General features: G+C 51.8%; 10 protein-coding genes across 10 annotated transcripts; 4 read left to right on the plus strand and 6 right to left on the minus strand.

The window, feature by feature from the left end:
- Positions 1-1,478: 1,478 nt before the first annotated feature.
- BO66DRAFT_366387 (2,3-butanediol dehydrogenase) lies at positions 1,479-3,600 on the minus strand. The gene is made up of 6 exons (XM_025645251.1): positions 3,190-3,600; positions 3,071-3,104; positions 2,702-2,962; positions 2,544-2,630; positions 1,996-2,475; positions 1,479-1,924 (listed from the first exon to the last, which is right to left on the minus strand). The coding sequence occupies exons 1-6, from the start codon at positions 3,271-3,273 to the stop codon at positions 1,797-1,799; spliced, it is 1,074 nt and encodes a 357-aa protein (XP_025507844.1). The 5' UTR covers positions 3,274-3,600; the 3' UTR covers positions 1,479-1,796.
- Positions 3,601-3,899: 299 nt separating this feature from the next.
- Positions 3,900-5,759, minus strand: BO66DRAFT_388643 (putative cofactor for methionyl- and glutamyl-tRNA synthetases). The gene has a single exon (XM_025646607.1). The coding sequence runs from the start codon at positions 5,488-5,490 to the stop codon at positions 4,102-4,104; it is 1,389 nt and encodes a 462-aa protein (XP_025507845.1). The 5' UTR covers positions 5,491-5,759; the 3' UTR covers positions 3,900-4,101.
- Positions 5,760-6,025: 266 nt separating this feature from the next.
- On the minus strand, positions 6,026-7,736 carry BO66DRAFT_178495 (pepsin-like aspartic protease). The gene is made up of 3 exons (XM_025642355.1): positions 7,054-7,736; positions 6,233-6,993; positions 6,026-6,171 (listed from the first exon to the last, which is right to left on the minus strand). The coding sequence occupies exons 1-3, from the start codon at positions 7,443-7,445 to the stop codon at positions 6,044-6,046; spliced, it is 1,281 nt and encodes a 426-aa protein (XP_025507846.1). The 5' UTR covers positions 7,446-7,736; the 3' UTR covers positions 6,026-6,043.
- A 1,661-nt stretch (positions 7,737-9,397) lies between these two features.
- Positions 9,398-10,729, minus strand: nbp35 (Fe-S cluster-binding ATPase). Its single transcript, XM_025644444.1, has 2 exons — positions 10,547-10,729; positions 9,398-10,485 (listed from the first exon to the last, which is right to left on the minus strand). Exons 1-2 carry the CDS (start codon positions 10,629-10,631, stop codon positions 9,539-9,541), a joined length of 1,032 nt encoding a protein of 343 aa, XP_025507847.1. The 5' UTR covers positions 10,632-10,729; the 3' UTR covers positions 9,398-9,538.
- Positions 10,730-12,101: 1,372 nt separating this feature from the next.
- Positions 12,102-15,747, plus strand: BO66DRAFT_388646 (phosphatidylethanolamine N-methyltransferase). Its single transcript, XM_025646608.1, has 4 exons — positions 12,102-12,524; positions 12,636-15,195; positions 15,250-15,340; positions 15,412-15,747. Exons 1-4 carry the CDS (start codon positions 12,341-12,343, stop codon positions 15,484-15,486), a joined length of 2,910 nt encoding a protein of 969 aa, XP_025507848.1. The 5' UTR covers positions 12,102-12,340; the 3' UTR covers positions 15,487-15,747.
- A 304-nt stretch (positions 15,748-16,051) lies between these two features.
- On the minus strand, positions 16,052-16,468 carry BO66DRAFT_178839 (uncharacterized protein). The gene has a single exon (XM_025642357.1). The coding sequence runs from the start codon at positions 16,361-16,363 to the stop codon at positions 16,151-16,153; it is 213 nt and encodes a 70-aa protein (XP_025507849.1). The 5' UTR covers positions 16,364-16,468; the 3' UTR covers positions 16,052-16,150.
- Positions 16,469-17,572: 1,104 nt separating this feature from the next.
- On the plus strand, positions 17,573-18,794 carry BO66DRAFT_388647 (3' exoribonuclease family protein). Its single transcript, XM_025646609.1, has 2 exons — positions 17,573-17,805; positions 17,863-18,794. The coding sequence occupies exons 1-2, from the start codon at positions 17,667-17,669 to the stop codon at positions 18,696-18,698; spliced, it is 975 nt and encodes a 324-aa protein (XP_025507850.1). The 5' UTR covers positions 17,573-17,666; the 3' UTR covers positions 18,699-18,794.
- Positions 18,795-19,218: 424 nt separating this feature from the next.
- On the plus strand, positions 19,219-20,482 carry BO66DRAFT_459750 (uncharacterized protein; the record flags this gene model as incomplete). The annotated part of the gene is made up of 2 exons (XM_025652267.1): positions 19,219-19,296; positions 19,521-20,482. 2 exons carry the CDS (start codon positions 19,219-19,221, stop codon positions 20,262-20,264), a joined length of 822 nt encoding a protein of 273 aa, XP_025507851.1. The 3' UTR covers positions 20,265-20,482.
- A 787-nt stretch (positions 20,483-21,269) lies between these two features.
- On the minus strand, positions 21,270-22,646 carry BO66DRAFT_178880 (uncharacterized protein). Its single transcript, XM_025642358.1, has one exon. The coding sequence runs from the start codon at positions 22,146-22,148 to the stop codon at positions 21,360-21,362; it is 789 nt and encodes a 262-aa protein (XP_025507852.1). The 5' UTR covers positions 22,149-22,646; the 3' UTR covers positions 21,270-21,359.
- A 385-nt stretch (positions 22,647-23,031) lies between these two features.
- Positions 23,032-26,016, plus strand: BO66DRAFT_366403 (uncharacterized protein; the record flags this gene model as incomplete). Its single annotated transcript, XM_025645252.1, has 2 exons — positions 23,032-23,946; positions 24,000-26,016. Coding segments are annotated over exons 1-2 (2,556 nt in total), but the record flags the coding sequence as incomplete, so codon positions are not given.
- Between the last annotated feature and the right edge of the window lie 71 nt (positions 26,017-26,087).

Consider the following 26,087-nt stretch of genomic DNA (forward strand, 5'->3'; position numbering starts at 1 on the left):
TACCCCGGACCTCTTCGAGGTTGTTTCGAGGTCGGATGACGGCAACCTATGTGGGCGAACTCTCAAACCAATTCCCAGAACCGTGGAGAGGACTTAACTCACACACTCCTCAAACAAAACAAAACAACCACCAGTCATTGACCATCAACCCGCAACAACCGCAAGCTTTGGCCCAAAAACAAAGAGGGGGGAGGGGGATTGTCTCCGCTACCAGCTGTGGATGACATCTCATCAAGCGGGGGATGGAGTCACGATCTCCCCCAGTTCCGCTGGTTTAAGGTCCGTGAGTTTCTAAGGGAGGGAACTTTGTTTCTCTTCGCATCGACCCGGAGATCCGCAACCCCCGTCAAAACAAAACAAACAAAAACAGAAAGGAAAAAAAGAAAAGAAAAGAAAAGAAAAGAAAAGACAAAAAAAAAACAAGAAACAAGGTGGCGTTGATCCGCCCTGTTCGGATAGGGTCGAATCATGAATGTTGCGCGATCGAACGCATGTTCTTCTGCAGCCACCGGGGTAACCGTAGTACGGTATCTCGGTATACAGTACTACTACCTGGTACATACAGAGGAAGGAGCATGTCGACATTGTTGCTTTTTCTTCGTCGTTTGCATTGCGACTATTGTCCTCAGAACCGCGTGATAGAGGTTTGTCATCTGTTAAAAATGGTTAACTAAAAAAAGCATAGGGTGCTCACAGCCTCACAAGACGCACAAAGCTCGGTCGGAGAAGACATATCAGGTTCCGATATCCGAAAGGAGGAGAGAGATATGTACTCAGCTCAGCTGTATGTACACCGGGCAGTTGTTACATGTACCCTGGAGGCTGGTAGTACTCCGTACTCGTCGAACTTTTGGCCGAGCGGTCTGGCTGTCTGTCAGTGACCGTTTAGTCTGACACTTCAAACGTCTAGATCATGGAAGATCCAAAAGTTTAGCCTGTCGGCTTTGCATCTAGACAACTCGGGGCTGGAACATGGCCAGTCCGGAGCCCGAATCTCTGGGTTACTCTTTTGTATGGCTGTGCTGTACAATACTAGACTAACACTGTACCCAAGGCATCATCGGATGGTGGGAACCACTCCTACTACCAAAGCAGTCTTCAATTTACGTGCTACGACATCATGACTTCGGGGTTGGTTATACGAGAGAACGAGGAATAACCCCGCTCAGCTCTGCCCTTCTCGACGTGTATTTCTTGGCATCATCACACCTCCTACGCAGCCAGTGCAGCCAGTGCAGTCAGCCGAGTAGTGTGTCAGTAGTTCCGGTGGAATGGACCGCCGTGCTGTCGTGGTTGCACTCATCAACCCTCGCCAAGAACCAGAAAACGCCCGCCCGTCGTTCGTATCCACACGTGTTGATTCCTAAGGTTAGGATATCATCGCTTTGAGGACCCAAATGAGGTTAAACCGTTTACACTACGCGAACTGAACTCAGGGCTTTGTTCTGGTTTGCTGTCGGGCATCCCCGGGGGTTCAGGCGAGAACCAAAAAAGAAGAAGCAGACGAAGGCCATGCTAGTAGGTATGTATGAGTATCTAGCCCAGGATTATCATGGCCGGATTCTCTTGGCATTGCTGACAGGCTTCGGTTCTTGCCTTCAGCTCCTAAGTAGACCGAGAGTGGCTGGCGTCATTATACACACTAAATGTGCCATCACACACGCCTGGGGCCGTCATGTATGGCTTCGGAAGAGGACTTGACAACACAAACACTATTTTGAGGTACAACTGTGCGACCTTCACAGCCGCATCTGACCAGGTCGTCTTGTCTCACCTAAGATCCTTCCTCCTGGGCTTCATGCCGAAATGTCAACTAAGATCTTGACATGTTCATCTTTTTCGTGGATCAGGGCCTCAAATCCTTTTTCGACAATGTCTTCCATTCGAATCTTGCTAGTGATCATGGATTGAGGATTGAGCTTGCCTAAGAGACAACGAATCAGCAATCAGCGAGGGTGAATGGGACGGCAGGGATAGCACGCCACTCAAGCTTACCCGAGCTTATGGCTTCAATGACAGCTGGAAAGATCCCATCGGCAAAGATTGCCGCCCCGATTACATGCTTCTCGTCTAGCACGATGGCCTGGGCGTCTATGATCGGTTTTGCCTCCCAGAGAGACACAATCGTGACTGTTCCTCGGATCCGGATGCCCCGAAGAGCCGTATCCAATCCAGCTTGCACGCCAGAGCATTCAAAGGCTACATCTGCGCCTGCGTTCCCGGTCATTGCCTGTACCATGGAGACGACATCTTGCGTCCGAGGATCAAGGACATGAGTTGCGCCCAATTTACTCGCAAATTCTCGTCGTCGCGACGAGACTTCCGCGACGACGATAGACTCGACTCCTCGGGCTAAAAGCACTTGAACCACAGCCAAACCAATAGGACCCCCTCCAACGACGAGAACAGTCCGAGCACCCTCGAGAGGGCTGCGGTCTGCTGCGTGCCACGCCACAGACAACGGTTCAACAAGCGCTTATATAGATCGCGTCAGCGGATTGCACCAGACTAGCGACAGAAAAGTGATAGAGCTCTTCCCTCACCGCCGATATCCAAAGGGATGGTGTCTGGTAGCGGAATGGCATGGTCGGCGTCAACCACGACGTGGTCCGACAAGCCCCCTGCATTGCCTTGAAAGTTTCTTTTTTCAGCCTGATGATAGCCGAAGCAAACCCAAAAAAAAAGCAAAGGTATAACCTACTACTATAGCCCACAAAGCCCAAATTGCGACAACAGTTCGGAGTTCCGCGCAAACAGGGAGGACAACTCCCGTCGGACAAGTTGGGCCGAACAGCAACCCGATCTCCAACTTTGAGGTCTGCGACAGCATCTGCAACCGCGGCTCCCACCTCCTCGACTATGCCGCTAAACTCGTGGCCCAGGGTTGTTGGGAGCTTTCCCCCGGTGATCGCATGTGGCGTCAGGGGTACCAGATGCGGCCCGCACGTGTACTCATGCAAATCTTGACATCACACACACGAGCCTTGTGTCAAAGATGATCATTTCCAGTTTGCCGTTGGCTGTGCTGCCAAGTATGCTCTTAAAAGTCTGATTGTATTGGACTACTTACCACTTCCGCAGATCCCTACAAACGCAGGTCGGATCTCAATGGAAATGTCAGGGCTGTGGCAACCAGAAAAAGCAAAACAGAAGATGTTAAGCCAGGAATCGCGCGGTATACACACATACCTTGACTTGCTTCTCGCCGCAGACCGGCTCTTCGATCTGATCAACCCGGATGTCTCCAGCTCCGTAGAAGCGGACTGCTCTCATGGTGAAAGATAGTAAATCTCCAGATTTGAGGATAGATGTATACTGTTTATGCTCAAAAATGCACACAGTCCACACTGAATTGAAGTCCAACAACTGGAAGGTTAACTCGGCGGTGGCGTGAAGGAAACCCAGGACTCAAAGAGAAAGAGGATAGATAGGACTATTCGATCCCCATATATATGTCCCTGCATTCTGATTCAGAGGGAGGTTGCAAATGCGGGGTAGAAGAGGAGAAAAGAGGAGTCGAGGTCACTCGGAACTGGAACCAAGCTGTTGCTGCTGCGTTGGTAAAGTGCGGAAAAGGAGGAAGAGGAGGAAGAAGACGAAGAGGGGAAGGAAGGAGTAGCAATATGACTCTCCGACTGGCGGGTGATTAAGTGACTGTCACACTCTGTACTCTGCAACATTGGGAGAATTGTTACCTGAGGCACCTCATAGTCATTTACCTATGAGAAGGCGACTTAGTGTTTGTTGTGCTGGTTACACTAAGCCCCCCCAAACAAAGCACCAGCCATGCATTTGCTCTGCAAGGGAAGGCCATTACCAAAGTAAGTTGATTCTTCGTAAACCATAATGACTTTACCAAAAGTTACTCCGTACAGTTTACGTCGATTTTGTAGTAGAGTCCTAGGAGGAGAATATGGTGAAATGAAATGACATTTTTTCTTTTGGGGTTCGAAAAGGGGACTCGCTAAGTTCTTTCTCTCTCTTTGGGAGGAGGCGCGGGAGGAGGACAAGGTATACGTTATGACAAAAAAAATATTCTTTCACTTCTTTCCTTTGGAAATGGGCTGAACTGGACATATCATGGACATCGAAAAACGCTGTTTACCGAACGGTGGCACCCTTCAAGCTCTTGACGGTGCAGATGCCACCGGAGGCGGTCTTCAGCAGGCCGAGGGCGGGCTTGCCCTCCTGGCCCTGGACGGCGGGGACGGCGGCGCTCTCGAAGGCGACCTCGAGGTTGTCGGTGGTGGTGAAGCCGGGCTGGAAGGTCTCCCAGACCTTCTTCTTGGGGTTGAGGACCTTCTCGGGCTCGCCCTCGGACCAACCGTCGAAAGTGATGCGCTCACCGGCGGGGGCGTCGGCGGGCGGGGCGACGAGCTCGACGGGGCCGGCGTGGGAGTCCTCGCCCTCGGCGACGCGCGGGGAGGCGGCCAGCACCATGGCGACGGACTTGATGCCGCGCATGGTGACGGGCTTGAGGTTGCAGACGGCGACGATCTTGCGGTTCTGCATCTCCTCCAGCGGGATCAGCCCGTTCAAGCCGGAGCACACCGTGCGCACCGTCTTGCCCGTCGCCTCGTCCAGGGAGGTGTTCTCCGTGCCCGGGGCGTCACCGCAGTCGATCGTCGACACGAACAGTGAGTCCGCGTTGGGGTGGTTGATCGCGCGCAGGATGTGGCCGACCCGGAGGTCGATGATGGAGGGGGACGGGGGAGCCGCGGGCGCCGGCGCCGCCTTGGGCTGCTTGGGCTGCTTCTCCTTCTTCTCCTTCTTGGGCTTGCCGCCTTCGGGTTTGGCGGCGGCAGCGGCGGCGGCGGCAGTTTCGGTAGCAGCAGCAGCAGCAGCAGCGGGAGCCGAATCGGCCTTCTGCTTCTTCTCGGCAGCAGGCTTACCCTGGCCGACGACGAGGGGCTTGCCCTCCGCGCCGCCTGCGGCAGCGGCAGCGGCAGCGGCCTTCTCCTTCTTCTTGCGCTCCTTCTCGGCCTTGGCGTCGACGGGCTTGGGCACGAAGCGCACGTCGTTCACGTCGATGGCGACCTTCTCTTCCTCGGGGATCTGCAGGGCGAACAGCGGGCTGTTCTGGACGAAGTCGACGTGGCGAACGATGTGGTGGTAGCCCTGCTCGCCGGTGCGTTCCTCGGGGGACCACTTCTCGACCAGGGGCGCGAGCAGAGCGTAGACGGCAATGTCGGCGACGGAGGGCTTAGCGCCCAGCAGCGTGGTGCGGGTGGCCAGGTGAGTGTTCAGCTGGCCCAGGATGTTGGCGATCACCGTCTGGTCGTCCTTGCCCTGGGCGTGCTGCAGGCCGGAGATCGTGGCCAGCCATTGCTTGACGTCGGCCTCCTCGGTGACGGAAAACTTGGTGTGCGGGAAGATTTTCGGGGTCGCTGTCTGGAGGTCGGGCTCGGTGGCGTCCGGGGAGATGGCGCCCGGGTAGGACCGGTAGAGGAGGGAGAGGAGGGAGGACTCGGGGGCGGAGTTGATAGCCATGTTTGCGAAGGAGCGGATGGCGAGAGGGTGGTGGGAAGAAAGTAGAAGTGAAGGTGTTGGAGAAAGTGGAAGAGGACGAGGCAGAGGAGCAGGAGAGGCAGCGAATAATCTTGCCGTCGCCCAAGGAAGAGGAGCGAACCGCGGGGTTGTTCTGGCGACCCGCAGAAGGCTCACGGCCGCTTTGATGGAAGTCAACTTGCCTCACGAGAGCGATCCCAGTCTAAAGACGGAGATCTTGAGATCTTGGGAATTGGAGATTGAAATTGTTTAGAAAGACTAAAAGTTGCGCTGTCAATTCTACTGTGCGCGGGTAGAATCTCCCTTTTCTTTTCCCCTTGATCTGTGCAATCACAATTTTATGCATTCCATCGACGCTCATACGATGACTCATCATATACATATAACTACGATTTGTGCATCAACCCCAGCTCATTCAACTTTAGACACAGGTCTAATGGTACAATTCCATTTTCTACAGCATGCTATTGCAGCTTTAGATTCTCACAATATTAAGTAAGTTAGATGAACAGAGGTTGTGCTCATCGCAAGACAATCACACGGGCGCCGCGACACCCAGGGAAGGACCACGCATGTCGAAGACAACATAGAAGGCCTTCAGGAAGACGTCACCCAAGATCTGGAGCGAGGCGCCCGAATTTGATTGAATGCCACCATAGCAAACTGAGAGTTGTTAGTCAAGTATCGCTTGTTTATGCCTTTAGGTAGGGTGGGAAGTACTCACGAGCTTGTCCAGTAGTGGTGTTGGTGCCAACCTTGGAGAACTCAATCAGGTTTCCAGGAACCGTAGCCAAGTGCTGCGAGCCGATGGCAATCGAGAAGCTGGGGAGAGTGGTGTTACAAGGGAAGATGTAACCTCCAGCACTGCTCACATACAGGGCGCTAGGCACGTCGGCGTAGTAAGCATCCACCACCTGCTGGTCCATCAGCATGAGAGAAGTGCCGGTATCAGCAATCGCCGTCTGCGTGTTGTTGATCGTCTGGATAGAGCCATTGCCCACTGCGAACTCGGTGGTATCGAACTGCCAGTATCCGTTGGAGCTATCCACGCTGACGTTGGCCATGGTGCCCTGGTATTTGCTCGAATCGATCAGACCGAATCCATACTCGCCTACGCCATCACTCTTGATGGCAGAAGTGAAGACAGGCTCGTCGAGATTAGCCGCAGCATTGGCGAAGAAGGTGTTCTGCGCTTGGGGTTCGATGCTGTTGATGGAAGAGAAACCCAGGCCAACCAGACCGTTTGAATTGGTGTCTTCGATGAAGGACTGGGAGACTTCAGTCGGGATTCCGATGGCTTGGTTCTTGACGATTGCACCGCCGATGTTGACTGTGTCGGTTCCGACAGGACCAGCGGCGAACGAGTTATCACCGTAGGAGACATTGAAAGTTGCGCCGGGCATTTCCTTGAACGTGGTCGAGTTGGCGGGGTTGTACTGGGTATGACCATCAAGGGTCTTGTTGAGACGAGTATCCAGGACCCAGCTATTATCGATCTCTTGTCAGTATCCCGATCAAGTAACTTTTGTACCTGGTGTTTCTTACAAGTCCGCTGAGCCTGTGTCGAAGGTCACGACGATCTTCTGACCACCAATTTCAACAGGCGAAACAAATTCGGCATCGCTTTCGACAGAGGTTGCGCTGACGGCACCAACCTGATCTGGCTCGGCGCTGTTATCGCTGGCAGCGACGACGTTGTGCTTGACAGTGGTAACGGGGGCGAAGTCCTCCAGCTCAATGTTGAGGTTGCTGGGAACAATGCCAAACTTGCGATATGCCTTTCGCAGCGCCGAGGGACCATGCAACTCGCCCTCTCCGCGACGAACCCGACTGACCTTGTAAGATCTTCCCTTATGCTGAGTGCGACCCGAAGTTGGCAAAGAAACAACGCTGTAACTGAAGAACAAAAACAAAAAGAGAGACTGGAGGAGCTGCATGATTGTAGCTCAGTTGGAGTATGTGGATTAGTCTGTTAAAGAGTGAACATCCAAGTCAAGGAGGGTCTAGAAACACAACACAAAAACAAAGAGCGCAATGATTAGTAGTCTTTTGATTGAAAGTGAGACTCCTTTCCTGAAGGAACAGCGCGCAGTTTATAGGGGAAGGTAAAGTATGGGGGCCGAGTCCTGACTGAGCCAACAACAACAAGAATAACCACCAGTATGGACAAGAAGGATGAAAGAGGAGTGTAAGCACCAGTGATCCTCTACCAACTGACGACAGAAGTCAAAAGTAAGAATTGAATATTGAAAAAAGGGGGAGTGCTATCCTTCCACAACGAAAGGAAGAAGATAGCAGAGGAAGAGAAGTGAATGAACGAGCTACAATGTCAATTGCAGCAGGAAGAGAACGAAACAAACGCAGTCTATAAGAGAGCAAAAAAGAGTTACAAAACAGAACGAAGAAAGTCGAGGACTTGGATATCACTCGAGAAAATCTCCAAGCCCTACTACTTACGCCCAGAAACTTCCAAGAACCCAAGAGTCGAGAACTGACGCATGGTGCTTAGGAAATGGGGCTCACTGGAGCGTGGCATTGTTCCAACTAAATGTGAGGTAGGCTGGTCTTAACCCGATATTGCAAGAGTTGGAGGACGAATCCACCGGGGAAGAGCCAAACATGGGCCAATCCGAGAGATTTGCCCCTGTTAGCAAAAGAGTATCAACGCATCAGCGCATCAGCGCATCAGCGTATCCATGGGTGCCAAAGCCGAGAAAGACTGATCAGCCTGACAGGCGCCTGGGGAGGGGCACTGGCGAATGGTCACCTCGCGGGCAGGACATTTCCGCCACTTCGTCCAGGCACCTGCGCACTGAAACCGCCAGCCGCTCGACTCCCGAGTCAGGATCCAATCAGCTGTTGTCAATCCTGAAACAACCTTGCCCCTCTTTGAACTTTGAAGCAGGCCCAGCGATTGAAGTGTTACAGATTTCTACTCTCTCTCTCTAGTCAATTCTCGACTAGTTAGTGGTAATGACCTTATGTCAATGGCACGGTCCAGCTGGCAGATGATGGGTTCTGCACAAACTGGATCCTATAGCTAGTGCTGCTATCTATTTCCTATTGCTAATATATCGGTAGACTCCGGCCTAGACTCGAGAACAGGGCAAGTTTCCATCGACCGGTCTATCCGACCTCAGGCCGCGTAGACAGACGCCTCCCGCGATCGCAAGTAGCCTAGCCCGTCATTCACCATGGATGACCGAGGCAGTCCCAAGATTTGGCCCGGAAAAAGGAAAAATGCAAAGAAAAGGGTAAAGAAAATAGGCTCGCAATTCAGGAAACACCGCCGGAACTACAGTGGGCTTGGCTGAATACCCCCGGGCGTTTAGCCACGACATCGCGATCGTTGGTCGGACAATGTATTAGAACAATCTCTCGGCAAAGATTCGGCACAGTTGAGATCCTCAGCAAGGGTCTCTCCTGATTGCCCGAGTTATGAAGGCTATTTTAAGGACGTTATTCCATGTGTCGACCTCGGGCAGTTGGTGAAGCGGGTCCAATTTGCTTCATAATTCCCAAGTCTCAAACAGAGCCAAGCGAGGCCAAGTCAACGGCGAAATTCGAGGGGTCAAAAGTGGTCAACTAAGTGTCAGTTCCAATATGCCAAGGGGCTCGGGGCAGAGAAGGGACTTGACAGGCATTTTAAATCCTCAATCAATCGGCATGATCAGCATTATTCAGACCCCATGTTGACTGAAGGGGCGAGGTGAGCATGAAGAGGATGATGGCTCATGTGAGCATTGCATCCTCTGGGCTCGTTTAAACTAATTCTACTTCGACCGGTCCGCCCCCAAAGCGATAGATCGCCCCCAAAATTCTAAGGCGAACTCCTGGGGAGCATAAAAAAAAGCAGAAGTTATACTTTGTTCGTAAACAAGAGATCAAGGTGCCTTCGAAATAATCTGGTATCAAGAATAACTGCATCTATGCCCAAACGCCCAGGAATGATAGCAAATCGTGTGAATCCCCTTACATGCTGTCCCAAATGCACCGCGCTGATAGACATGAAAGAAAAGAGACAGTACTTCTACTCGACCGTGTCCTCCGGCAGGACGTCGTCCGGCTCCTCCCCAATAAATTGCGCGACCGAACGCACGACCTGCTTGATGGCCTTTGAAGCTGGGCTGTCTGGGAAATTATCCACGAAGCTTTCACCGTAATCACAGGCCATGCCAACTCTAGGGTCGAGCGGTACAGCGCCCAGGAAAGGGATACCCATCTTCTTGGCAAGACGTTTTCCGCCCCCGGTGGTAGCTCGGAAAATTTGCGATTTTGTGTTGCAGTTTTGACAGACAAAGCCCGACATGTTCTCGACCAACCCCAGAATGCGGATTCCAGCCTTGCGACAGAAGTCGATTTCCTTCCGCACGTCCAGCAAAGAGACTTCCTGAGGGGTGGTGACCACCACCGCACCGTCGACACCAGAGTCTTTCAACAGCGAGTTGACGGACAAGTGCTCATCTGATGTTCCGGGCGGCGTATCGATGATCAAGTAGTCCATCTCACCCCAGTCCACATCCTTCAGGAACTGCTTGATGAGTCCATTCTTCTTGGGTCCTCTCCAAATCACCGCATCGTCCCGGTTGGGCAGCATAAATTGTACACTCATCGCAGCCAGATTATCCGTAACCCATACGGGGCTCCAGCCTGCGTTGCTCACATGGATGGTCTCCGCCTCAACGCCCATCATTTTGGGAATGGACGGCCCGCAGATGTCTGTGTCCATGACGCCGACGGTCGACTCGGGGTTCGCAGCAAACGCATGGGCGAGTAGGGAGGTGAATGTTGATTTACCCACGCCACCTTTGCCGGACAATACGAGGATCTTATGCCGTATCTGCGATAGCCGTTCGGTGATGATAGGAATGTCGGGATCGGGGCCCTTGGGAGCGGAGGCGCAGATCTGTTGATTCGGGCAGCCGGCACAAGCATCACCTTGACCAGCTTGTTCGGATTCAGGACCAGGGCAGTGCTCTATGAGCAGAGGAATAATCAGTGTCATGAATGTTGCACTCGGCGCAAAACAGAAACCAACCTGGTTCGGGAGCGACAAGATTCGGTGCCATCTTAGAAGGCGCTTCGAAGTAAGCCATTGTCGGCTCCTCGAGAGAAGGGGCCATTTTGGTGGCTGCTCTCCGACTATCCCTTCGTATTGATTTGAGTAATGAAAAGTGATCAGGAGGAATTGAACAAGGTATTGATTGACAGCTAGAAGTGGTGCTGAAGGAAAAGTGGCGGGGATCGATGACTGCGGGAAGTTGCTTGATAATCAGCACTTATCGGAGGGATGACAAACCTTCCCGTGGCGATTGGTGCGGGGCTGCCTTCAGATCCCAGCGGTGTCGGACTGAATGCAGTGATAAGATTGATACGAGAGGGGCACGTTGAACGATCTTGTATGAGTCTCTTTGTGCAGAAACCTATCTGTACGCAACTACTTTAGTGCTAGAGGTAGGAGGTAGTTCATGTCTTATGATTCAGGACGTGCTTGGGATAAATCTTCTCTGGCTGTAGCTTGAAGCTATGGCTATGCTACTGTGTCTCACAAATCTTTTGAGAGGCCAGATCATCGTCGTCCTAGAATGCGGGTTTAAATTCTTCTTATGAGTACTGTATTGCTAGTGGGCTTGTTGCTCCAACGAATCCTTACAAGCCTGCCATTCGATTTTGCGAAGATTGGATGAAGGATTGCATGTTTGCTGTATCGAGCTAGCCTCCTACATGTGATTCAAATAGGCCCAGTTCCTGAGATCCCTAGGATCAGATGAGGGGCATATCGACTGGGGTATCGACTAGGAATGCCATGTCAGAACCCTAACCCTCTCACGGGGACCAAGAGGCTATTATGATATCACAATCCTTGGGTACAGCACTGACGACTCCATAGTGCATGGACTTGGTTTGAAAACAAATGTGTTCAAGTAAGGAGCCCATTCTTGCATCTAGCCTCTGAAGCACAAGAAGACCCCAGACATATCTCGTCTCCATCGATTCTCATCTCAATTTGAGAGTGCTCGGGTCTCTACCAAAGCAAAGAAATCCTGTAAAGCTTGCATAACTAGGTACATTCTGCAGCTTCAGTGGATGGTGACACTAGGGCCTTTATCGAGGCTTAGCGAGAGGAGAAGTGTCCATTCAAGCACAGAGGATGAGAACACCGCTGTTACCGCCCACAAGAACTAATATATTAGACTCTGTGGTGCCGGATAATGCAATGCCACTATTCGGGGAGGTCAATGAATGACTGGACCCTTCTGTTATGCATCTAATTCCAGGCTTTCTCCCCCATTCCGACCCGCGCTTTCTTTGAATCCCACCCAGACCCTGATGAGGGTCATGATTGGTGTTAGACCAATGATTCCAGCCTGTCCGTCCCATCGATGCCTCCCTTTCCCCAGTGCATTAGGATCCACCTCAAGCCATAACCGAGGACAGGCCATGGGGGAATTGGGGAAGGAGGCATGGCTAGTGACTCTAGGTGCTATGTCTCACTCCCAACAGTTTTTTGGCGTTGTGATTTTAGATTAACCATAAATAGGCAGAACTGGCCGTTTTTTCACCCACTTCTTTGTTCATCTTGACTTCCTTCCCTGACAATCACTGCAGTTTTCAGAATTAATATTCGAAATTGCTGGAAGTGGCTGGTTGTTGGCTCGGATGAGGTCAGACCAATCATTGCCTTCCCGCCAGTTGATTTTCCCCCACTGTCACGGCCACTGTCACATGCTTCTGCTTCTTCTGTTCTTCCTTCTCCTTCCATTCATTCTCTTGTCTTTCCCACTGCATCTGCCGGCTACAATTCAACAAATCTCCTAAACTCATTTCAACAATGGATCGTGGCCTCTCAACAGGCTCTAACCTGGGTGAGACTGGGCTTCGCGAGAGGACTACAATGGCCTCTCAGTCCGACTCAATTGCCAACGCCGAGGCTCTCACTGCTACTGGCGAGGTCGAGGCTAAGGATGATGCACAGAAGGACAAGAAGACCTTCGGCCGCACCCCTGGTGGTACAGGTTCGTGGCACTTCCCCTACCTCCCATACCTCCCACCCCCAGTCTAGCTTGAAATGTCTTGATTATCTGCACCCACTAGCAGCAGACTGACCTCATTCGACGATGCGACAGTATTCACGGTGCCTCAAACACATGACATGGTCTCTCAACTCCTGTCTCCATCTGAGCCTAAGAACCTTTCCGATATCATTGTTCTATTTATTTTGGGTGCCCATATTCTCTTATTATGGCAACTCCCCCAGGGTGCAAAAGTCCCAGTGTTTGCCGCCGTCTATCTCTTTTGGCGGGCGGCATACAACATTGGGATCGGATGGCTTCTGCACAATCAATCCCACCACAACACACTTGTTCGCTGGGCGGAGCAGACCAAGATCTTTGTGAACCCATCCACAAACCAGAATCCCCATCCTAACCTGTATAAACTAATCAAGCGCGAACTGGAGACCAAGGTCCCTGTCGATTATTCTTTTGACGAGGCCCCCCTCGAGTACAACACTTGGCTCGTCTTTCGTCGCCTCGTCGATCTTATTCTCATGTGTGATTTCACATCATACTGTCTTTTTGCCATAGCATGTAGCCATCACCCCGTTGATGAGGGCGTGCTGATGACTATTGTGCGCTGGTCGTCTGGTGTTGCTTTGGTGCTGTTCAACCTTTGGGTTAAACTCGATGCTCATCGCGTGGTGAAAGATTTTGCATGGTATTGGGGAGACTTTTTCTTTCTCATTGACCAAGAGTTGACGTTCGACGGTGTTTTCGAGATGGCTCCTCATCCGATGTACTCGGTCGGCTACGCCGGATACTACGGCATCTCGCTAATGGCAGCAAGCTACAAAGTGCTGTTCATTTCCATTCTCGCCCATGCAGCACAATTTGCCTTCTTGGTCTTCGTCGAGAATCCGCATATCGACAAGACGTACAATCCACCTCCTCCGCGCAAGCGTGTGACGGAGCAAGATTCTGTATCCACATCTTCTCAGGCCAGCGAGCCTCCTTCGTCACCGGTTGATGAACAACTGCCCCACGCGACAAACCACCCAACAAGCAACCCTCCTCCATCGGTCCACAATCTGCTAGGGTTCCACAACCTGGACCTGCATCGGATAACAGATAGTTCTTCCTTGCTGGTTCAATTCCTCGTATTCGCCCTGACTGTCTTGACGCCATCTACACCTCGCTATCAATTCATCTTCGTGGCCAATGCAGCAATCTGGAGACTGTGGTTCTCCATCGGTATCGGATACCTCCTCATTCGTCAATCAAACTGTAAATCGTGGACTCGGCACTTTGTCAAGTATGGCGAGACCCCTCATGAAGCCTGGAATCAGTGGAAGGGCACGTACCATTTGAGTATGATCATGTGCTACGCGAGCTTTATCGCTGCTGCTTGGAAGATGTACACGTTTCCTGCTGACTGGGGCTATGGCCTGGTCTTGCTCCGGCATGTTCTGGGTGTAGGGCTTATTTGCCTGCAGACATGGACATCGGTCAGCATCTACGAATCTCTGGGCGAGTTCGGCTGGTTCTACGGTGATTTCTTCTTCCAGGGATCTCACAAATTGACGTACAATGGTATCTATCGCTTCCTGAACAATCCCGAACGTGTTTTGGGTCTGGCAGGCGTTTGGGGTGCTGTCCTGATCACAAGTAGCGGAGCGGTCATCTTCCTCGCATTAATAAGTCACGTTCTAAGCATGGCTTTCATCCAATTTGTGGAGCGTCCGCATATGCAGAAGCTCTATGGCCAAAGCCTGCGACAAGATGCGGGGCTTGTCAAGAGCCTCAAACGATCCCTGCCCCCTTCGCTCCGCCAACTGCATGGTAGCGTTGATAAGATTGTGGACGAATCATTTGAGTTCATTGAAGAACTAATCGATACGGCGCGCCCTAAGCTTGCCGCTGGCGTCAACACGTTTGTGAAGGACACCACTGCCCTGTTCCAGACATATCCTGCTCGTGTTACCATCTCCCGCATTGACGAAGATCTGGCTGGATATGATTCGCGGGACTACTCCTTGGTGATTGAGGGCACCGAATCTTCCTCGGTTGACAAGATTGACCTGCGTAGCGACACAGAAGATTCAAGACATTCGGTCTTTGAGTACGGCGCACCGATCAAGGTCCGGTGGACGGCGCCTTTAAATCACAGCAAGAAAGATTGGATTGGTCTCTACCGCGTCACCGACAATATTTCAAGAGAGATCACGCGGGTTTCGTCTCAAGGCAGATGGATCGCCACAAATGCCGGTGTCTACGACAACCAAACATGTGAAAAAGGCATCGTGACCAGTGATGTGAAAGTATCGGCCTCGCAGCGCCCAGATGGAGAGACAGACGATATCTTTACCGGGGAGGTTGTCTTCACTGGCGACAAGCTCTTCTGGACCCAGGGAGCCTTTGAGTTCCGCTATCACCACAACGGCAAGCACAATGTCATGGCGATCTCCCGTCCCTTCGAGATCCGTACCGCACGGTTTGACGAGGAGGAATTCGTGGAGAGTAATCAGGACGATCTCCAAGCATCCGTTGAGCTGAAGTTATTGCCTGTGATCCGCAACTGCTTGGACCAGGATCCCGAGATAGCACCCGAGACAGTGGAAGAACACTTTGGCAGCCAAGTGGAACGAAACGGCAAGTATGCCAAAAGAGTTGTATTCGCCGTACACCAAATGTGAGTATCTCACCAGTATTGTTTGTTGTTGCACAATTAACACGGCTCTTCCAGGTTTGGGGTGGAATTTGCACCCGAGGTCGTTCGAGCTGATGGAACAGTCCGCAATCTTGCGTGGAGGATTTGCAATGCAAAGCGAGTTTTGGTAAGTATTTCCTTCGAGTCACAGCCTATTCGGAGACCAGAGGAGAGAGCCTGACATGCAAATCAATGCAGGCTCCCTACAGCATGACGAGCAACGGCACCTCTACTCCAAGTGAAAGACTAGAGAAGGCGGAGATCGTGGCATGATATCGTTTCAGCGCACAGCATTTCGTATATATCCTCGATCCATCCTGCCGGTATTCTCTCCTGAACGACTGGCAATTATTGCAATTGCGCATGTCAACTCACACCCTTCAACAACACATGAAAAATGAGAAGGGCAGGCAAGTACGCAGCGTCGCACCAAAATCAGCAAGCTTATATTCTGTCATGGTCAAAGCGAGTTCTTCTGCAGGACTACGCTTATCCTCGGCTGACTAGTTCTACATGTACATATGCTTTAAGCTATACATACGTATCATGGAATGATGTTTTTCGCAAAGTCTTCTTTTCATTTTCATATTATAGAATGACGAGGTCGATAGAAGAATGGGCACGAAGGGCAGAAGGGGAAAGGGGAAAGGGAAAAAGGGGGAAGATCGTCGAATGTCCATCAGGCATTGGTGAAATTTTGTCTCATGGCCGTGAAGGCTCTGAAGTAGCAAATACGTAGATATGCAAACATCTTCTGAACGACGACGATCAAGTGAGTGGTGGCAGGGAGGGGGAAAGGAAGCAAGACCAGTCGATGAACTTGCAAAGCAAGACATTGAACTGAAAGGGCCAAGACAGTGAGCAAATCATGCAGAAATCAACAGGAGCTGATCATATTCCATGCTATCTACGCCAAGCACTATCCGACACACACCACTCAAGAGCATCGAGACTTGTTCAAGAATCGAATCGGTCTGCAACCAGACATTGTCAGCACAACCGCTATGAATACCCAGCAGATGATGTCTACATCACAAAAAGAAAGAAGTAGAATAGTAATCAGCCAAGCCGGTAAATTCATCCCTTCCCCTGCCAACCCCGACCCCCCAACTCGCCGTCCAAAACGAACTTCGAGCCAGAAGGAAGGCATTGGCACAAGTCAAGCGTAGCGAAACCAAACCCATGAAGGATCCCACAAGCCCACAGGAGGTGAAATGTACAAAGGAAAAACAAATGACGAGAATCCACACTCTCGAGAGCTCCACAACCTTCCTCCCTGATGAGAGAATGATCCGAAGATCAATCTCCTAAAAGGTCCAGTATAAGGGAGATGAGAAGACGTGGCATCAGTTTGTCCACCTATGATGTACATTTGCTCGATGCAGGGTGTTGTAGGTGTTATCAGGAAGAGACCTCGCGCGGCTCGAGGGGCGGTTCTCCACGAGGGGAGATCATTGAATGGATTGACTTGTTGTCATCATAGACATGGTGTTGTGGGCTGTGGATGTATGGGTATGGGAGAAGACGAGTCTTACCTTCTATGGCTGGTGTGATAATGTCGTGTCGGGTGTTATTGCTACAGTACCTAGAAAGTCTTTGCAGCTGTTAGCATGCTGTTTTGTTGTCTTCATGGGTGAAGCAATGTTTAGGATGATTGGTATCAGGAGTTTTTGGTAAGGTATTTGGTTATCTTCAAAAATTTTGCAGAAGCAGAACTGAAAATAAATTTTTCTCATCATGAAAAGGCAGATCGAGTGGTGAAACTCGATGCGCGTGGGCAAAGATGGGTTCGAAGTAAAAAAAAGCGGACATACCAATTCATCTACAATCGCTTTCGATGTTCCACACTCCTCATGACATGAATGAGGTTGTGCGATCCTAACCTTAATGAACATTAGCAAATTGTCCACTGCAGTACAATGACTGAGCATGAAGCAAGAATTTGAGATTGAGGTCAGATGGTGATGCATGTTTGTTCGAGGCCCATGTTTAGGTCGCCAGAACTTCGATTTTTTGGATCGCTTTCATCATGCAAGTGATGCTTGGTTGAGTGGTGGAATAAGATATACTCACATTTTACAGGTTAGTGGCCAGTATGGTGTTCGAAAGATGACGCATCATGCTTTGCTTCGCATCTGAAGAGCTTGAGCTGTCGAAATCACAACAATCATTGTGTTGTGGGGAAGAGAGAAGGAAGAGAAGGAGAAAGAAAGCGCGAAGCGAAAAGCCGAAGAAAAACCCACGAGGGGAAAAAAAAGGCGCCGAGCTTCCGCGATCCCACCCATGCAAACCATGCAAACCCTTCTCAAAAATGGATGTAGCTTTGCGGGCAGTTCGACCGCCAGCTATCGGATCGCTTTATCAACCCCCATCATTATTATATGCCCCTCCCTCCGCTGCTTTTCCTCCGATCACTTGTTGTAATTGATCGCAGGGATGCAAAGACATGTGTAATGACTGACAGACGAAGAATTAATGGGCCGCCTAGCGGCACGAGGCCTGCGGTTTTCGCCTCCTCTCTCAAATCCGCCTCCGGCGCCGCCACAGAAAGACCTCGCCGTCATAGACAACCAAATGAGTTGCGCAAGATCTGTAAGAGCTTCCTCTCTTCCCACGAGTTCGCGAACAGGAAGCTAATCTGTCGACTAGTCCTCAAGACGGGATTGATCCCTTCGGCTTCCGGCTCCGCATACCTTGAATACGAACCATCTGCCTCCCTCGCTGCAGCTCGGTCCTCTCCTCAGTCCCTGATCCCTCCTTCCTCGGCCTTGAAGCTTGCATGCACCGTTCATGGACCGAAGCCTCTTCCCCGGTCGGCGACCTTCTCGCCAAACCTCGTTCTTACTACCCACGTCAAATATGCGCCATTCGCCGCCCGTCAACGGAAGGGTCACATTCGGGATGCCAGCGAACGTGACCTGGGCGTTCACCTCGAGACTGCGCTCCGAGGCGTGATTGTTGCGGAACGGTGGCCGAAGAGTGGCCTGGACATTACAATTACAATCCTCGAGGCCGAAGATGACCGGTGGTGGGGGGATGCACCAGACTCGCACGATGCGCCGTGGGGCATGATGAATGTCCTGGCCGGGTGTATCACCGCGGCATCCGCAGCCATTGCGGACGCTCGGATTGACTGCCTGGACCTCGTGGCTGGAGGCGTGGCTGCTATCGTCTCGGACGACGCGGCTGCCGAAGAAGGGAACTCATCGACGCCGAAGTTGATGCTGGATACGGATCCGGCCGAGCACAAGTCCATCCTGTCGGCGTGCGTGGTCGCTTACATGCCTGCGCGAGACGAGATCACTGAGATCTGGCTCAAGGGCGACCACTCCAAGGCTTCTTTGGGGGTGGATGACAGCAGTTTGGGCCATGAAGCTTTGATCGACGGTGCGGTCAACGCAGCGCGCGGAGCGCATACGGTTCTTGTGGAAGCAGTCCGGGAGTCGGCTGAGCGGTACGCTGGATTGTCGAACAGCGACTCATAATTCATAATGAGGAGTCAGGAGCGTTAATGAAATACAAGAAAAAGTAACGCCTTGCTATTTGCCCTTGATACGATATATCCTTTCTAGTTTCCCCGCCTAGCATGAAATGCATACGCTTTCAGTCGCTGTTTGCTTCCCTTTAGGTATCAATAGAAATAATCCATCGTGTAGACCACCTGCATCTTGCCGTTCGTTAGATGCCTGGGCCAACAATATCACTTCCTCTGGATTCACAAGCTACTGCCTCAGCGCATAAACACAGACACAGTGAATTTATTTGAAGAAAGCCCACACCTTCCTCTACCTTCACACCCAGCCTTCTTATAAACGCTCAATTTTCCATCAACCAGACGTGTCCGTCTTTGCCTACTTCAATTCCTTCTCCGCGCCTCATCATCTTAGCAACCAACCGCACCTCTCTCCATCTCCAAATCACCTACACACCACGAATCGACTCCGCCCCATCTCCTTGACCCCGATCATACACTACATACGCTTCGAAAACTCGTTGAACAAGACCATGCCCGACCTCAAACGCACCCATGAGGCCGACGTCCTCCTCCTCTACGTGATACTGTTGAATGCAGATTCTAGGACCGTGAGTATTATTCTCACCTCGCCTCACTTCCCATCAATAACCGTTTCTCATCCTATAACCTCCCGTCTGCCAACGCCTTGATCGATCTAAGCTACCGCGCGTATCAGAGCACGCGAATTACTGCATATTCCCTCATCCTCTCCAAGTCCCTCACTCTCTCCCCCCCTCACTGGCACGGCAAGACTATCTCTTACGAGATGCTAACAAATACTCTCAAACCATAGATCAACTGGCCCGCCGTCGCCGAAGCAACCGGTATAACCCAGTCCGCCGCCCGGCTGAAATGGTACCGCCTGAAGCAGGAGCTCGACCAGAAGATCGAGGCGGGTGGGTTTGGTTATAGGGACATGCGGGTTGCCGAGGCTCAGAGTGGTGGTGAAGGCGATAAGAGTGCAGAGGGATCCTTGAAGAAGGTTGTCAGTGCTGCGGCTACCGCTACCGCTACCGCTGCCGAAGAAGACGAACCTCGCTCTGATGGAAAGCCAAAGGGACAACAACAGTCACGGCTGAAGAGAGAGAGAAAGAAGAAGTCCGCAAAGATTGTTCAAGAGGAGGGGTCGGTCTTGTTTTCGGATTCGTCCTCTGCGGGATCTGATGGGGACGTTGACGAGGATGATTGGGTTGATGGCACCCGTGGTGGTCGGAGGAAGAGTTTTGTGTTTTATGCTGGGGGTCGAGGGGACAAGTTGGGAGAGATCAAGAGTGGTGGTGATGATGATGTTTCTGAGAGCAAGCAGCGAGAGTTGAAGGTGATGGGGTCTCAGGAGAGGGTGTCGTGTTGGTCATCGGATTCGTCGCTGGTGAAGGTCGGGATATCGGGTGGTGGGTCGCAGGGGGAGGCTTGTGCTATCTACTCGGACGAGGATCATGGGGGTAATATGCTGGTCAAGGGGGCTGAAAAGGCTGGAGATTCTGCTGCTACTCGAGAGAATGGCATTGATCAGGTGAAGGAGGGGGCTGTGGAGTGAGATGCTTCTCTTTTACTTGGCAGTTGATATGCATTCAGCCCTACCGTGTGACAGTTTCTGTGGGCAACACACTGAGCTCATATGGTTGAGCATTCGTCATTGAGTTAGAGAATGGACAGCGAGACAGCTCGATCAACCCCCAGGGTTTGAAGGTTGCCATGCTCTGTCACTGGATCGTTAGGTTTACATAAGGATAAAGAACAGGTGCTGATCAAAGATTTTCACCAGCAGCATGTCGTATCGCAGCGCTCAAGCCCTCAGGCTGACTGTAAAAAGGACTATGAGACGCGTCAACAGTCTCTGTCTTAGAAGCATAGCTTTTTGCCGTCTCTTCGACCATCATCATCTGCACCGTTTTCGGGATAGCCGCATCTCGAAGACAATATAGATAGGTAGTGGGGACATGCTTCCACGCCGCATAGGTGCGGGGACTGTGGAAAGTCTGATAGCTGTGGCGTCTCAGAGCCGCTACAGCGCTTGTAGTCCGTTACTCATCACAGTCATTGTGGAATACTTGGTTCGGAGTTGCTGGACGGACCTCGAGTCGGTCCCTTGACAGCATGAACCAAGGGAGATCATCCCCGCCGAAAGCGCTGATTAGGGACTGTCCCCCGGCGATGACACACGAGCAGCAGAAGAACAGACGAGAGATACTTCTTTTCAGTCTTATCTCTTAGTGGAGATAATTCCTTGTGGGGTTGACGAAGGTGAGCGAACCTTTGCCATGGTATGCATTGTCACCCCAAATTACCTTGGAAAAGAGTAATAAGTTGGTTTTGATGTGATCTGCACTTACTTGTTATCTCAAACTCCAGGAATTGAGGGACTCGATGTCGAGGCCGGCCATTATCATCTTAAATGTCAAACACTCAGCGTGTGATCGAAGCAGGCTCTCTTCCTACGCTAGGCCGTACTTAATGCCGCTTCTTGGTGAGTGAGCACACAAGTGCGCGCCCTGAGCGATCCTATAGATGATGACTTCTATAAACACTTCCAGTACTGAATCGGCTACCAGAATTGATTCAAGTGTTAGAATAGCTATGCGATCCATGTTTACCCTAGGAAGTCGCGTACGAGCCACCTCAATTGAGTAACTCATCGTGAGAGTTGCCACGAGCTTCTCGCCGCTTCATAATCCGCAACTGTGAAAAACCTGCCCCGTGTGAAAGTGTCAAGCAAGACCCGCGACTTGCCATCCTTCTTCCCCTTGGCCAGAAAATAATCACAACTTATGCCGGCGGTCCTTATTCTTACGCGATCTTGAGGCGTCGGATGATGGTTGCAGAAAATGCCTTCTGGCATGGGAACTAGGACCTTAGATCGTTGAACAACCGAGAAGGGGTACTGGAATTCGAACAAGGGTAGTTCTAGAAGAATCTCTTCTCCTTCCCCAGAGAATGATAGGATAATAGCGCTGGAATCGATCGGGCCGCGCACGAGATATTCCTCCTCATTCCAAGGACGCTGTTTCAGATTGAATAGGCGTATCAGGCCGGTAGCCTTGTATATCTCGGTCGCTTGCGGAAGGAGCGGGGTGAAGATGACATGAACGCATAAGTTGCTAACACCGGATTTTTTCCACGTTTTGATTCGCGATGATAGCTGAGCCCAGGTCGTGCATGACGAAAACTGTGTTGCAAAGCGCGAGCTTTTCTTCAGATGGCGGGCTATTTCTCCTGATGTGATGTTCCGCTGACCGCAATACCGAGGCCACATAGTACCGTTTGCATCAGGTCTGGGAGTTGGGCCAACCTTTCCATCGTCAGTACCATCATGCGTCACTCGAAAGAGACAGAGGGGCAGGTGCTGTCTGTCCTGATCCGTGTGGGAGATTGCACAGGCGTCGCCACACAACCGAGTCACGGAATCCATCAAGCGGACCATAGCAATAATGCTGATACTGCAAATGGTTGAGTTCTGAGTTGGCTTTCTCCCGCTTTTTCACAGGGCAATGGAAACTGGCAGCAGGGTTTAAAACACGTGAACGCTATCTTCCTTCTGTCATAGTGCCACGAGCACCTGCAGATGGGGATTAGTAGGACTCATACTCTTGAGTTGCAAGAGTCCTACATACTGTAGTCGATACCGGCAGGCTTAATGAACAGTGCTTTCAAAAACTGTTTATCCGGTGCTCATTGATCTATTGGTATTGAACCAAGGAAGAGGTCGAACATCTGCGCTAATTGTGTACTCAGTTGCAGGAACACATTCTTCTATTTTATAATGCAATGCACAAACGAGCCACACACTTCTTTGCAGTGTTCAACATGACGCTCCTCAGAAGATTCCTTTTCTCCAGCAACAAGGAGCCCAGGAGGACTAGGAATCTTGATGCCACGGGTGATAAACAATATAGTGGTCTGTTTGGGGATACAAAGAAATATTCAGGTCGATGAGAGTGTTTCTTGTCAGTGCATGTATATATTTGGTCAAGATACTATGTAGTGTATATCGCTAGCAGTCGTTAAGGAATCATGCCATAGAAGGCTCGTGCGCGGCATGCCTGCTCAATATGTCAACAGAGGAGGAGGAGGAGGAGGAGGAGTAGGATTCTTAGTAGTGGTGGAGAGGAGGACTCATGCTTTTTACATTTCCGGGGCTGGATCTCTTTACTTGATAAGGTAATTCTTTTCGAAGACCTAAGACAAGTTGCTCGGGTGCGCGGAGCTCTGCGGGGAAGCTTATCGGGGGTGGAGCCGTCATACAGTTTCACTTAACTTACGTGCTGGACCTTGTTTTATATTCGGGATACAAAAGAGGCTTTCACCCACACCCTGTGACTTTATCTAAAAAGCATTGCCCGGACAATTTCAGAGTCTCGTTGAGCAAGTTTCCTCACAAGTGAGACTTACAGCTGGTTGTGTGCGTGATTCTCGGCTCCTCTGCGCCTTTTTGCCGCAATGCCACGCCATCGCTACCCCGCATACGCAATTCGTTGTGCGAAGAGATGACAGACGGTGTGATCAAAATGGCCGGTTATGGGACGAACACCTGAGAGGCGAGAAAGACTACTTATCCGGAAGCACGCCATGATATCCATGATGGCTGCGCGCGATAGTCTCCCTGGAGCCCTATAGGTGCTCACCGACGGAGATAAGCAGCCACCAATTTAATCTATTAATAGCGTGATCCAGTACCCCGCGATGAACCTCAACCTCGCGGTGAATCTGTTTCCCTGTTCTGATCTCTGTTCCTGGGTCATCTCCATCGCCACGCCAGCCCACCGTCCAAGCTGCATAGTTATCGTTCAGAGAATGGGCGAGTTCATCGTTTCTCCCTCGACGGAGATAGCACAATTTCTCCAAGCCGGAACGCGCCTGGTTGAGAACTTGTATGCAATTCATGATCTCGATGATGATGCGGAGTTCACAGACTCCTGGGATGCAGATGCTGTCGCAGCTGAGTTCGGTGCATTGGGCGATAGGATTTCCCGGGTCTCTGTGGCAAATGCAGAATCATTGACACAACCGGACCGATCCAAGAATGTTCGCGATGCATGTGAGGTCATCACCAAGAATATTCTTTGTCGCCTCGATATTCTGGAACAGCTCCATGAACACAAGCTTCCCCATATTGCGAGAAACTTCAGAGAACTATGGCCGCGGGAAGATGTCGATACGTTGGAGGAACACCTCAAGTCTATCATTGCCACAATTGAGTCTGAGGCGGAGTATCTACCCAGGTGAGAATGCCCTCAAACACTTGTGGGCTGTCCGCATACTGAGACACGGATAGTAGTCAGTCAAACAAACTCGTTGCGACCCGTGAAGCACTCGATGTGCTCGACATCACCAAGGATCATCGCGACCAGGACCCGCCGGACACACAGCACGAAGACAGGAAGCTATCAGCTAGAAAGAAGGCGATGTCGCTCTTTGGCAAGAAGCCCGGGCAAAAGAAGAGCATTCCCGAGGATGAAAAGACATATACCAAAGAGACCCTATTCTCCGACCAGGAAATGATCCTTCAGGACTTTCTGCTCGAAAGCCTGAAGTTCGGTTCCATGACTGATCGAGAAGACAGTGTTGCTGTCGCTCACGACGGCACCTTCGACTGGATCTTAGCTGCCGATGGCTCAGAAAGTCACCACAGCTTTAGTGTGCAGGAGTCGCTGGTGAATTGGCTGTCTAGTGGGAACAACGACGGCATCTTCTGGGTCAGCGGCAAGCCCGGGTCTGGAAAGTCAACATTGATGCGCTTCTTGATGTCCCATCCTACCACGAGGACAGTTCTGGCGACATGGGCCGGGGAGGAGCCACTCATCACAGCGGGGTTCTATTTCTGGATCAGTGGCACCCTGGAGCAGAGGTCCCAGACGGGGCTAATGCGTCATCTGCTGGTCCAGCTGCTGGATCAGGAGTCTCATCTTGTCCCGGTCGTGTTTCCGGCGCGGTGGAAGCATCTCAGGCGCTTGACTACGCGAGAACGGATTAAGGCGACGGTCGCCTGGGACTTGAAGGAGTTGAAGGACGCATTGCGGTGGTTCATGCAGCACACAGCCGGTGAAGCCAAAGTTTGTCTGTTCATCGATGGCTTGGATGAGTTCGCAGGCAATCACGAGGATGTGATCTCGTTTCTGCAGGAGCTCGTGTCCTCGTTCACCCACCTCAAGCTCTGCCTGTCCAGTCGGCCGCTGCCGGTATTCCGTGAAGCCTTCGGAAAGAACCCTAAGCTGGAACTCCACGACTGCACGCGCCAGGATATGCTGGATTACTCGCGAGACCATCTATCTGCCGATCGGGAGATCCAGTCCCTCTTCAGCAAGGATCCCGAGAAGGCATCACAGCTCATTCTTGACATCGTGGATCGGGCGGATGGTGTCTTTCTCTGGGCAGCACTGGCGGTCCAATCCTTGCTACGGCGAAGTCATCTCGACTTCCCCCAGCTCCATGAATCCCTGCTCCAACACCCAACCAATATAGACGACCTCTTCACATATTTCATCTTCGAGCAAGCGACCACCAACCAAACCACCACCATCTCCCGCATCTTCCAGCTCCTCAACGCCCGCGAAGACGCCTGCAACGCCACCGGTCAAGAAGAAGCCATCACCATGCAACTATGGGAGCTCGCCCTCGCCGACCAAGTCGAAGCCTCCGAGCTCAGCATCCCCGAAGACGTACAACAGGCCAGCGACGACCAAATCGAACAAATCTGCTCCCTCACAACCAGCCGATTCACCAACGAATGTGCAGGCCTGATCGTAACGCACCGGCCCAACCCCTCAACCATCCGCGTCCACCACGCCACCACCCCATCCCCAGCTCAGCTCCTCGCCCAGCGCAAGGTCACATACGTCCACCGCACAGTGAAAGACTACCTTTCCCAACCCGAGATCTGGGCCCGCCTCACCCACCCGCTGAAAGACACTTTCGACGCGCACCACTCCCTCCTGACCTCCCACATCCTCCAACTCAAACACCCGCTCGACCCCTTCATCCGCCACCGCCAGATCGACGAATGGTGGCCCGCCATCCCCCTTGCCTTCACGCACGCCCGCCTCTCCCCCTCCCCCGAGCCAGAACTGCTCCTCATCCCCGCCTTCGACACTGCCCTATGCCAGCACTGGTCCTTCCGCGCCACCGCGGAGACCGACCACTGGGCCAAATCGCTCTTCTCGACGTACGAGATGCGCAAGCGGGCGGCCTTCGAACACCCATTCCTCGCCCTCGCGGCGAAGTTCGGGCTGGCGCGGTTGATCCGTCAACAAATCCGCGATGGGACGCTCCGGGCTCTACCCGCAGCAGCCCAAGTACCCGTACCTCCGCCAAAGAATCCCGCAAGGGAGCATCCCCCGCCAGACGAAGACAAGCGTGATACCGA

The sequence above is a fragment of the Aspergillus aculeatinus genome (assembly GCF_003184765.1).
Source record: "Aspergillus aculeatinus CBS 121060 unplaced genomic scaffold BO66scaffold_5, whole genome shotgun sequence".
In the NCBI taxonomy this organism is placed as follows: Eukaryota; Fungi; Ascomycota; class Eurotiomycetes; order Eurotiales; family Aspergillaceae; genus Aspergillus; species Aspergillus aculeatinus.

Excerpts from the sequence above, each read along its gene's own strand:
- BO66DRAFT_366387 (XM_025645251.1), bottom strand. The coding sequence starts at position 3,273 with ATGAGAGCAGTCCGCTTCTACGGAGCTGGAGACATCCGGGTTGATCAG. Across the intron at positions 2,963-3,070 it reads TGTAGGGATCTGCGGAAGTG|ATTTGCATGAGTACACGTGC; the intron begins GTAAGTAGTCCA and ends TGTGATGTCAAG. Across the intron at positions 2,476-2,543 it reads CATCCCTTTGGATATCGGCG|CGCTTGTTGAACCGTTGTCT; the intron begins GTGAGGGAAGAG and ends GATCTATATAAG.
- BO66DRAFT_388643 (XM_025646607.1), bottom strand. The coding sequence starts at position 5,490 with ATGGCTATCAACTCCGCCCCCGAGTCCTCCCTCCTCTCCCTCCTCTAC.
- BO66DRAFT_178495 (XM_025642355.1), bottom strand. The coding sequence starts at position 7,445 with ATGCAGCTCCTCCAGTCTCTCTTTTTGTTTTTGTTCTTCAGTTACAGC. Across the intron at positions 6,994-7,053 it reads GACACAGGCTCAGCGGACTT|CTGGGTCCTGGATACTCGTC; the intron begins GTAAGAAACACC and ends GATCGATAATAG. Across the intron at positions 6,172-6,232 it reads CACCACTACTGGACAAGCTC|TTTGCTATGGTGGCATTCAA; the intron begins GTGAGTACTTCC and ends AACAACTCTCAG.
- nbp35 (XM_025644444.1), bottom strand. The coding sequence starts at position 10,631 with ATGGCCCCTTCTCTCGAGGAGCCGACAATGGCTTACTTCGAAGCGCCT. Across the intron at positions 10,486-10,546 it reads TCTTGTCGCTCCCGAACCAG|AGCACTGCCCTGGTCCTGAA; the intron begins GTTGGTTTCTGT and ends CTCTGCTCATAG.
- BO66DRAFT_388646 (XM_025646608.1), top strand. The coding sequence starts at position 12,341 with ATGGATCGTGGCCTCTCAACAGGCTCTAACCTGGGTGAGACTGGGCTT. Across the intron at positions 12,525-12,635 it reads CCGCACCCCTGGTGGTACAG|TATTCACGGTGCCTCAAACA; the intron begins GTTCGTGGCACT and ends ACGATGCGACAG. Across the intron at positions 15,341-15,411 it reads GCAATGCAAAGCGAGTTTTG|GCTCCCTACAGCATGACGAG; the intron begins GTAAGTATTTCC and ends AAATCAATGCAG.
- BO66DRAFT_178839 (XM_025642357.1), bottom strand. The coding sequence starts at position 16,363 with ATGCCTTCCTTCTGGCTCGAAGTTCGTTTTGGACGGCGAGTTGGGGGG.
- BO66DRAFT_388647 (XM_025646609.1), top strand. The coding sequence starts at position 17,667 with ATGACTGACAGACGAAGAATTAATGGGCCGCCTAGCGGCACGAGGCCT. Across the intron at positions 17,806-17,862 it reads AAATGAGTTGCGCAAGATCT|TCCTCAAGACGGGATTGATC; the intron begins GTAAGAGCTTCC and ends TCTGTCGACTAG.
- BO66DRAFT_178880 (XM_025642358.1), bottom strand. The coding sequence starts at position 22,148 with ATGGTCCGCTTGATGGATTCCGTGACTCGGTTGTGTGGCGACGCCTGT.